Source organism: Zea mays, chromosome 4 (genome assembly GCF_902167145.1).
Source record: "Zea mays cultivar B73 chromosome 4, Zm-B73-REFERENCE-NAM-5.0, whole genome shotgun sequence".
NCBI classification, from domain to species: Eukaryota; Viridiplantae; Streptophyta; class Magnoliopsida; order Poales; family Poaceae; genus Zea; species Zea mays.
In genome coordinates this window covers 14,049,544-14,060,022 of record NC_050099.1, presented here as the reverse complement: position 1 = coordinate 14,060,022, position 10,479 = coordinate 14,049,544, and the positions used below count along the sequence as shown (strand labels likewise).

Sequence of the window (10,479 nt, the reverse complement as noted above, 5' to 3'; positions counted from 1 at the left end):
TCGATTGCTCCGTTAGTAGGGTATAGTGGTCACCCTAAGCCGAGTTAACGTGAGCATGTTGCACCGTCTTAATTCGTCGCCGACTTAAGCTGATTACTCCGTTAGTAGGGTATAGTGGTCACCCTAAGCCAAGTTAGCGTGAGCATGTTGCACCATCTTAAGTCATCGCCGACTTGAGCCGATTGCTCTGTTAGTAGGGTATAGTGGTCACCCTAAGCCGAGTTAGCGTGAGCATATTGCACCGTCTTAAGTCGTCGCCGACTTGAGCCGATTGCTCCGTTAGTAGGGCATAGTGGTCACCCTAAGCCGAGTAAGCGTGAGCATGTTGCACCGTATTAAGTCGTCTTTGACTTAAGCCGATTGCTCCGTTAGTAGGATATAGTGGTCACCCTAAGCCGAGTTAGCGTGTTGATTTTAAGTCCAGTCAAATCGAAGTCAGCTGATAGTCAAGAGTCTGAATGCCTTTGAAAACGAAAACTTTATTGATGATGGAGTCCCCGATTAAAGAGTACAATGTTGTTTCGAGAGCTTTTGAGGCCTTGCTAAGGGTAAAACTTTCTAAGATGCTCTATGTTCCATGAGTTCCCCACTTCCGTGACACCCATTTGATTAAGCCGGTATGATCCAGGCCGAGTGACCTTTGATACAATGAATGGCCCTTCCCATAGTGGTGACAATTTGTGTCGTCCTTCCCCCGTTTGAATTCGGTGGAGGACCAAATCCCAACTGCAAAGGACCGGTGCCGCATGACTTTATCATGATAGCGCCTCAAGGTCTACTGGTACCTGGCCGACTGAATTACTGTGTTCAATTGTTCTTCCTCCAGTACATCAATATCCTCTAGCCTGGTAGCTTCTGACTCGGCTATGCTTTTGAAAGTCAACCTTGGCGCCCCGAATATGAGGTCGGCGGGTAGCACTGCTTCTGAACCATAAACTATGAAGAATGGAGTATTCCCATGCAGACCTCGACTAGGTTGAGTTCTCAAGCTCCAAACCACATATGGCAGCTCTTTGATCCACTTTCCGGCAAGCTTTTCATTTTTGTCGAACACTTTCTTCCTGAGCGCTTCCAGTATCATTCCGTTGGCCCTTTCTACTTGGTCGTTGGCTCTTGGATGCGCTACGGATGCATACTTAATCTGGATGTTGTGTTGCTCACAAAAGTCGAAGAATTCAGAGCTGGTGAAGTTGGATCCTAGGTCGGTAATGATGCTATTTGGTATCCCAAACCTGAATATTATATCTTGTATGAATTCTACTGCCTTGGTTGAGGTTAAAGAGGCGATGGGCTTATACTCTATCCATTTTGTGAACTTGTCAATGGCAACCAACACATGAGTACAGCCTCCCTGAGCTTTCTTGAAAGGTCCGATCATATCCAGCCCCCAGCATGCAAATGGCCATGTTATAGGGATGGTCTGCAGCTGATGTGCTGGTAAATGTTGTTGCTTTCATAAGAATTGGCAAGCTTCACATCTCTGGACTAACTCGGCAGCATCACTCTTCGCTGTTGGCCAATAGGAACCAGATCTGAAAACCTTCCCGACCAGAGTTCTGGATGCTGCGTGTACTCCGCACTGTCCGACGTGGATTTCATCCAATAGCTGCTTCCCAGTAGTCGAGGAAATGCACTTCATGAGGACTCCAGTCGCACCCCTTCTATACAGTGTGCCCCCTATGAGGGTGTAGTGGGTCGACTGTCTTGCGATGCGTTCTGCTGCAGCCTTATCATCCGGTTCTTCTTCATTTTTTATAGGTGAGTGCCCGTGCGTTGCTACGGGGGTTAAAAATTAGTACAAAACATAGATACAAAACTACAAACATCTCTATGATACGCAAAATTCTATTTGAGTCAACGTATGCTCGTGTGTTGCAACGGCACACAAATTACTCAATAAAAGAAGGCAGATGGTAACCATCAATGGCTAAACGGAGCCGAAAACACGGAGAAGTGGATCTCATCTAAAACTGAGCATGGCGTTGCATAGAAATGCAGGGTTTAGTCATTCAGAGCATGAAGAACATTTTTGCATAGCTCCTAATACTAGTAGGTTGACAAGAAAGGCGAGGAGGCAAAACTGTGCACATGTTCATAAGTGAAATTGCACATTAGGATTTGAGAAGTCTTTAAAGGAATGCTTTCACCATTAATCTCCGGTCTCAGCTTCTCCTCGCTTCCTTTGTGGAATCACATGGAAGAATGCCGTCTTCCAGTCCCTTGTTTCCACAAACTTCAACATTATCTCAAACACTTGGTTAACTGTAAGAACCTGCATGGTTATCGATACACACGAGATCAGTACTCTTAGTACAGACTACTCCAGAGAATCAGATATTCTAAAGCCAAAAGACTTTTTTCATGAATACAAGTAACAAATGAGATAGCAAGATATTCAGACAGTTCAATGGACATAATCTGACAACTTGTGGCAGTACCTTATAACAAGCATAGATATAAATACATTGCGCTCACTTGTCCAGTGTGCATTGAAGTCTGAATATTCAGAAAAGCAGCAAAACGCACAGCAAGACGCCACCACAATATATGGGCATATTGGAACATTTCAAAGGAATATAGTGGGTACAGAAACAAATTTGAAACAGAGGATGATGCCTTCAGACACAAGGTTATTGAAAGATGAGTTAACATTTTATTTTCATATGAAAGGTCCAAACGGTTATACAGTCACCTGAGAACTTGACATTTTTAGGTAGTTTCCAATAGGAAGCTTTGCAGATTGAATTCCCTGCTCAGCTGACTTCTTCAGTGTTATGCCCTTCCATCTGTTTCGATCCACTAGGCCACCGATGATGTATATTTTCGACATGTCTAGATCATCAAGCACTGTCTCAGATGATGTATATTTTCATGAGCGCATCTTTCTTAGGCCTCATCTCAAACGTCCAATCGTCCCACCTTAGCGCTGGTAAATGTTTCTTGATGTAGGTAACGACATCAACTTTGTCTCTGATGATGGCGTAACCATAAGGCCTTAGGATGCGGTCCATCTCGATCAGAAGATCCTCCAGGCTACATCCCTGCTTCTCTATCTCAGAAAACAGGAGCCAGGCGTGAAGGAGGTCGTAGGTGCGCGGGTATGTCGAGAATGATTCACACCTTCAGTTAAACAGGATATAAATAAGGAAAATTAGCATCAGCCAGCCCTGTGTAACGGGAAGTAAGGTAGACACAGACACACAGGACAATGCACAAGAAATTTCTTCAGTAGTGAAGAGGTTAGAAATGAAAAGAATGGTCTTAAAAACTGGAAAGAAGCAACAGAATGGGGGCACCTATATCAGATATGTTGACAGGCCTCATTTTTTTTGCGAGGACCCATGTTTCTCGGTTTTGTTTAATTATAATAACAATAACAACACAGGTAATCTTATAATGGGCAGAAGTATTGGCCTCAAGGCTCAAACACTACATCCATATTCCAAAATATGACAGCCAAACTACATCAATTTCTGAAAACCATGTTTACACGCGGTTGCATCTTAGAAATCAAACAAGATAATATCACCCCCTTCCACACGAGTTAAGAATTTTATATGGACAACCATGAGAAAACAATTTGTGAATTTATTTATGGATAATTAATTGCAGACTATAGTCACAATGAAACTCTTATCTGTATAGCACAAGACAAAACAAATGTAATAGTTCTAATTTCTAGGGATGCAAATTCCACCTTGAAACAGTAAAAAAATAGATGGGAAGTATGTCAAAAAAACCTTACCAGTCATGGGTAGTCCCCATTAAACCACGATCATATATAATTTTCAGCTTTCCAGATTTCATGAAAGGAACTACATTCATTACCCAGACATTCTTTTTCTTCAGAGATGCTGCAAATCCACCAAGGTTAGCACTCATATCCATAACGTTTCGAAAGGAATCCTTTTGTATCTCGAACTTCAAGTGCTTCCAGTACTGAATTACTCTAGAATGCCAAATCTCCTGCAAACAATATTTCAAGGTCAAATAGATCGCCACCAGGAAGTTATGTTTGCCCATATTGCAAAACGCTGATGTTTCATACTAAATTACTAACTCACATTGTCCTCTGAAAAATTGTTCGAACTGATTCCAAGCTCTTCCAGGCGCGTATGAACCCAAATGTGTATGAAATAAGGAAGTTATCTTGGATTGAAACAACGATTCTGGTTGGAATCTGAGTTATCCTAACATCACTATCGGTTGTATTGACAAACTGACATGCAAAGCCACCTGATCTGTAGGTATCGAACTATCGATTCTTAGGTCCTCATTTCGCAGTTGACATCAACCTGCATTTTCAGAAGAAATAATTTTCTAGCTATTATAGTCATGCCATAACTTGTCCAGACAAACAGACTTGAGAAGAACATGCCCAAAAAACTATATCAAATTGCAACCCCATCAGTTTGCGGAAGAACAACAAATGATACAGCACCAGCGTTCACTCATCTAGATTCTCAGTCACTGGCACTCACTGCCATGGGTAGACAGGTCAAACTATAAATAGTCCAAGTAGGTTAATATGCTCGACACCTTAAGTGGGTCCGCTATTGTACCTAAACTCTATGAATGTCAATCTCAAATTAGTAAAACTACCACTCATAGACGTCGATATTTTATCACGTAAATAAATGTCCGAAGAAAACAATCACTGAGACATTATTAGATGCCATAACTTTATATGATTTCCGTAGCAACTCACGGGCACTCAACAAGTATTTCTGAAAAAAAACTATCATCTTTATGAAAAAACTGACCAAGAAATGTGTCCCTCATACCGCCTGCATACTTTTAGTGTTTTCCTTTACTTTTGAGTTGTGAAACAAAAATGATGGCATGCCTGAGGTGTTAAATGATGGCATGCCTGAGGCTCTTCACTGTCTTTATCACTCTCGTCTTCAGAAGATTCATCCTCAGATCCAATGTTTTCTGATACTTTTGGAGCCTGATAAAGCATCTAGTTAATAGTGGTTAATATTAATAATACATTGCCTACATCCAAGAATTTGTATGTACCTTTTTTCTTCAACTTTTGTTGGCTCATCATCCGAACTTTCCTCACTACTGTCATCTTCATCCTCACTGCTGCTTTCTTTTTTTGCAGCTGAAAGTGCTTCCTATTAACAGAAGAAATACAATGTGAACAATGGAACATTCTGAGAAAAATAATGAAAATGTGCAAAGAAAAATAAACAAGTTAGAGTATTTGCAACACCTTCTGCTTCTTTTGAGGAGGTTCTTCATCATCAACCGTTACTGAGTCATCACTTGGTTCATCTTCCATTTTTGAAGCAGCTCTCTTGGCAGGCTGAGTTTTACTTGCATCCTAAGGAGTTCAGAAATAAGGTGAACAAAATGACAAAACACATAATATCATCCTTAGAAGTTCTAGCTGGAGCTTTTATATTGGGGGCTTTTCTGAATTGCAGGCAGAATGCTGTGATTAGGCTGAAGATGTAGCACCTCTAGGAAATCACGTAGTTAATCCTGCTGCATGTTTGATTGATGTTCAATTGCCAGGGCAAGATCCAGCTTGAATCTATGTCATTGAAATAAAATAAAATAAAATAAAAGAGGAGAAAGAAGATGAGGCCACTCAGCAAAACCACCAGTGGATTCTTCATGTTTGGGCTGGAAATTTCTTTCGCCCACCATCAACAATAAAAGGTCAGAGACCACAAGCAGATCCAGTAGTTGATAACCCATCAACAACACAGAATACAAAGTACAGTAGAAAGCATATATGGTAGTTTGTGATCAGAAAAAGACTTGAATCCTCGTCTACGCTCTTGTCTGCTCACGGCCAACATCGGAAACAAAACAACAGCAAAGGCTTTGCGCGCGACCTTCACACTTAGTCACGACGGCCTGCATCATGTGTGTTTTCATCCTATCCTTCTAGCAGGATCCTCAATTACTCATCCTTGCTGGGCTGGTAAAGTGGTAAGGATTAATAGTCAGTCAAGTGTTAATAGACAACGTAATAGTCAATCAAGTGTTACTGAATACGATAACACAATAATAAATAGTATACAGTACTCAAAGAATCGCTAAATGTGCGACGAAATTTCTAGAGTAGAAATAAATCCCAGTCAAACTGATTGAGGGCCTCTCTAAACAGGTTTCAAGTTCATGAAATTCTAGAACAGAAAAACACAGTCAAACTGATGGAATGCATGCCTCTCTAAACATGCATGTTTCAGTTCATGAATTTAGAACAGAAAAACACAGTGAAACTGATGAACATTTAAGCAACCCAAAGGTGAACAAAAAATCCTCTAGAACCTTGTCCTAGATCTGGATTAATCGTACCTGAGCATTATCATCCTTAGGAGCTGGAGCCAAATCCAATCCAACCTTTGGGGAGCTGAAACTGAAGCAGAACGAAGGCTCACGGCTCACCCAATGTCGATGACGCGGAAGGTAGGGTCCATGACCGTGGCATCGATGGCGAGGTGGTACGGGCGGTTGCGGGAGGCATCGTTGAGCATGTCGAGGTAGGAGGTGGCGGCAAGGAGCTACTTGTGGTAGGTCAGCACCGACATAGGCGCCTCCGCTTCAGTTTCCGCCTCGTCGATGACGAGCCAGTCGGAGTCACCGATGAGTGGATTGAGGCGAAGCTGGAAGGCAAGCCCGATGCGCCGGGAGGAGGAGAAGAGACAGAGGAACTTCACGCTAGAGGCGGCCGAGAGCGAGAGCTGCACGACGGCCGAAAAGAGCGTTCGCGAGGCACGGAAGGCAAGGAGGAAGTGATGGAAGGGCGGCACGATATGCGGAGTGCGGATGGCGGGCGCAGCTCCGGTGGATCGTGGGCGAGACGTGGGAGCGAGGATGGAAGGAGGGCGCAGTCGACGGCGCCGCCGCCGTGGGGAGGATGTTTGGCGCGTCATTGGTGACAGAGGCAGGGGCATGTAAGATGCGGGTGGGGCGCGGCAGGATGGACAGTACCCGTCGCCGACGGAGATGCCTGGGAGGATGGAGCACCTCCATTGTTGCGATGTCCACAAATCAGACCCTTTAAATGGAGGGCGGACGCGGTAGTCTTGCCATAGCGAGCGAAGCGGGGGTGGAGGGCGGCCGCGGTAGTCTTGCCATAGCGAGCGAAGTGGGGGTGCACGGAGGGATTGGGGACAGGGTGCGTAGGCAGGGCGTGAAGGCGAGAATGGAGCGGCGCGGGGCGACTTGGCTGGCATCTCAGCGGGGATGATGGGAGCGGGGGCACGGTGAGTCAGGGTGGACGCCCTCCTTGGAGCCTTATAGGATAGTAGAGATGTACCTGATGATAGGCTCTCTCCGGTCACTGCGATCCGACTCTGGTTGGCTCAAGGTGTTGCATTCTTCTGCCTGATCTGAGAGAATACTCGGTGTGAAACTTCTTGGACGAAGATCCCAAGTGGGACTTGGGCCCGACTGGATACCAGCTTTGACAATGCGTCTGCTGCTGCGTTGCAGTCTCTTTCCACGTGGTGGAACTCCAACCCTTCGAATTTGTCCTACAATTTTCGGACGGCTGCATAGTACTTGCCCATGGAGTCAGTCGAGCAATCCTAGTCTTTATTTATCTGGCTTATGACCACTAGTGAGTCTCTGTATACCATCAACTTCTTAATGCTTAGTGATATGGCGATGTTCAACCCATGGATCAGTGCTTCATATTCCGCTGCATTATTTGATGATGGAAATAATAACTAGACGGTATACTTGAGATGTTCTCCTCTAGGAGCATTGAAGAGGATTCCTGCAGCTGCTCCCTGCAGCTTCAACGAGCCGTCAAAGTACATTCGCCATACTTCAGTAGCCTCCGGATTGTCTGGGACTTGATGCTCAGTCCACTCTGATACGAAGTCAACCAGTGCTTGAGTCTTTATTGCCGTGCGAGGTCGGAACTCTATGTCATGAGCTCCCAGCTCGCAGGCCCACTTGGCTATCCTTTTGATGGCTTCTTTGTTGTGAAGAATGTCCCCTATTGGAAATCCGGTGACTACTATGACTTTGTGGTCGTCAAAGTAGTGACGAAGCTTGCGAGTGGTTAGAACTACCGCGTATAGTAGTTTTTGAACTTCGGGATACTTCATTTTTGAGGGTCCGAGAACTTCGCTGATGAAGTAGACCGGATGTTGCACCGGATATGTATGTCCTTCCTCCACCCGCTCGACTACTAACGCGGTGCTTACCACATGAGTCGTGCAGGATATGTATAACAACAGATCTTCTGCCGGCTGATTCGGGTGTGGCTCAGCGTGGTGGTTTGAGTACTAGTGGCGTAGTCAGGAACTTTTTCAGTGCCTCTAGAGCTTCATGTGCCTCTGTGGTCCACTCAAACTTGTCCACCTTTTTGAGCAGTTTGTAGAATCGCATGCCTTTTTCGCCTAGTCTTGATATGAACCTGCTCAGGGCTGCCATGCATCCAGTAAGCCTCTGTACCTTTTTCTGTGATCGGCGCTTCCATTCTCATGATGGCCTCGATTTTTTCTGGGTTGGCTTCAATTCCTCAGTGGCTGGCAATGAACCCGAGTAACTTTCCTGCCGGTACTCCGAAGACACACTTCTCTGGATTGAGCTTCCACCGATATCGCCTCAAGCTGTTGAAGACCAGTTCCAAATATTCAATGAAGTTTTCTGAGTTTTCTGTTTTGATTACCACATCATCGACATAAGCTTCCACTCGCTTGCCCCAGTGATCGACTAAGCAGGTTTGGATAGCTCTCTGGTATGTCGCTCCCGTGTTCTTGAGGTTGAACGACATGGAGGTATAGCAGAAAGCTCCAAATGGGGTAATAAATGTAGTTTTCTCCTCATCTTCTTTTGCCAAGCTGATCTGATGGTATCCAGAATAGCAGTCTAAGAAGGACAACATAGAACATTCGACAGTTGAATCAACCACTTGATCTATTCTAGGGAGTTCGAAGGGATCCTTCGAACAATGCTTGTTGAGATCAGTATAGTCGACGCACATGCGCTAATCCACTTTATTCTTTTTGAGTACAAGAACATGATTTGCTAGCCACTCAGGATGCAATACTTCTCTAATGAACCCTGCTGCCACTAAGCAAGCTAACTCGGCGCGAATAACGTCTCTCTTGTCAGGCGTGAAACCACGCAATTTTTGTCGAATCGACCTTGCTTGAGGATAGACCTTCAGTTTGTACTCGGCTAGTTCTCTTGGGACTCCCGACATATTCGTAGGTTGCCATGCGAATACATCTCTGTTATCTTGCAGGAACTGGATGAGCGCGCTTTCCTATTTGTTGTCAAGCCTGGAGCTGATGATGGCGGTCTTGCGTTCATCGACGAACCCCAGGTTGATCCTCTTTGTCTCCTCAGTCGGCCGCATAGAGGTCATGGCTTGAGCTTCATTCGCTGGTACTGCGAGGCCTCCCTCAGGCTTTGTGTTCGCCTGCGTGGAGGAAGTTGGTGGCGGTCTAGTAGTGAGGGCTGCCTGGATAGCTCCCCGAAAGCATTCTGCGGCGCCATGGAAGTAGGTGCGCACGATGATTATTCCTTGTGGTCCTGACATCTTCAATATCATGTACGAGTAGTGCGAAATGGCCATGAATTTCGCCAATCCTAGGCTGCCGATGATGGCGCTGTATCCGCAGTCGAAACTCGCCACCTTGAACCTCAGAAACTTGGTTCTGTAGTTTTGCGGAGTTCCAAAGGTAACGGGCATGTAGATATGCCTAAGCGGGTACTCCCCTTCGGTCGACAGAATGCCAAAGAAAGGGGTGTCTGACTTGGTGAGGTCTTTGAGTGCGACCCCCAAGCCCAGGAGCGTCCGGGGGAAGGTAACGTTGATGTTGCTTCCCCTGTCCACTAGTACTTTCTTTACCCTGCTCTCTCGGATCACTGGATCGACGAGGAGCGGGTACTTGCCCGAATGGTCGAAGTTGAGCCATTGATCCGCTCGGCTGAAGGTGATCGGGTACTCCGACCACCGGTAGGGAGCTGGAGCACTGGTCGTTGAGCTTTTGCTGCCTTCTGTTCTCCTGCGACCCGTGTCCTCCGAAGATGACATTGATCTTTCTGTCGACGCGCGAGAATGCTCCACCCCTTCCCCCTTCCTATTGTTGAGGCTGCCTGGGCTCGCCAGGCCCTCCTCGTGGTGGGCGAGGTGGTAGAGGCTGGAACGGTCGGCCATTCCCGACGGAATGCTTGAGGTCTTGCAGTTCCGCAGGGTATGGCGCATGTCCTTGTGATACGTGCACTGGGCATTGAGGATGTCATCCAGTGTCCGTTCGCCTCCACGGGGTGCACCTCGGGCACGAGAGACGAGTGGTCCGGCGGCGTGGACCTCTTCACGGGGCCTCTTCTCCCAACGCTTGTCGGGTTGCTGGTTCGCGTTGCGCCGCGGTGCTGGTGGCGCAAGTTTTGCTCCCCCGATGAGGTCCTGAGCCCGTTCATCAGCGGTGATGTAGAGGTCCGCTTCTCGAAACATCTGTTCGGAGGTGGTCGGTGATTTCTGCAGTATGGCTC

At 46.1% G+C, this 10,479-nt stretch overlaps 2 protein-coding genes and 1 long non-coding RNA gene across 3 annotated transcripts; all 3 read right to left on the bottom strand.

The window, feature by feature from the left end:
* Positions 1-1,831: 1,831 nt before the first annotated feature.
* On the bottom strand, positions 1,832-2,850 carry LOC118476881 (tRNA methyltransferase 10 homolog A-like). Its single transcript, XM_035967196.1, has 2 exons — positions 2,693-2,850; positions 1,832-2,272 (listed from the first exon to the last, which is right to left on the bottom strand). The coding sequence occupies exons 1-2, from the start codon at positions 2,828-2,830 to the stop codon at positions 2,150-2,152; spliced, it is 261 nt and encodes an 86-aa protein (XP_035823089.1). The 5' UTR covers positions 2,831-2,850; the 3' UTR covers positions 1,832-2,149.
* Positions 2,851-2,852: 2 nt separating this feature from the next.
* Positions 2,853-4,112, bottom strand: LOC103655112 (probable methyltransferase PMT9). Its single transcript, XM_020551991.1, has 3 exons — positions 4,065-4,112; positions 3,746-3,966; positions 2,853-3,120 (listed from the first exon to the last, which is right to left on the bottom strand). The coding sequence occupies exons 2-3, from the start codon at positions 3,886-3,888 to the stop codon at positions 2,853-2,855; spliced, it is 411 nt and encodes a 136-aa protein (XP_020407580.1). The 5' UTR covers positions 3,889-3,966; positions 4,065-4,112.
* A 922-nt stretch (positions 4,113-5,034) lies between these two features.
* Positions 5,035-5,263, bottom strand: LOC103652848 (uncharacterized). Its single transcript, XR_565109.2, has 2 exons — positions 5,222-5,263; positions 5,035-5,123 (listed from the first exon to the last, which is right to left on the bottom strand). It is a non-coding gene; the product is annotated as an uncharacterized lncRNA (long non-coding RNA).
* Positions 5,264-10,479: the final 5,216 nt, after the last annotated feature.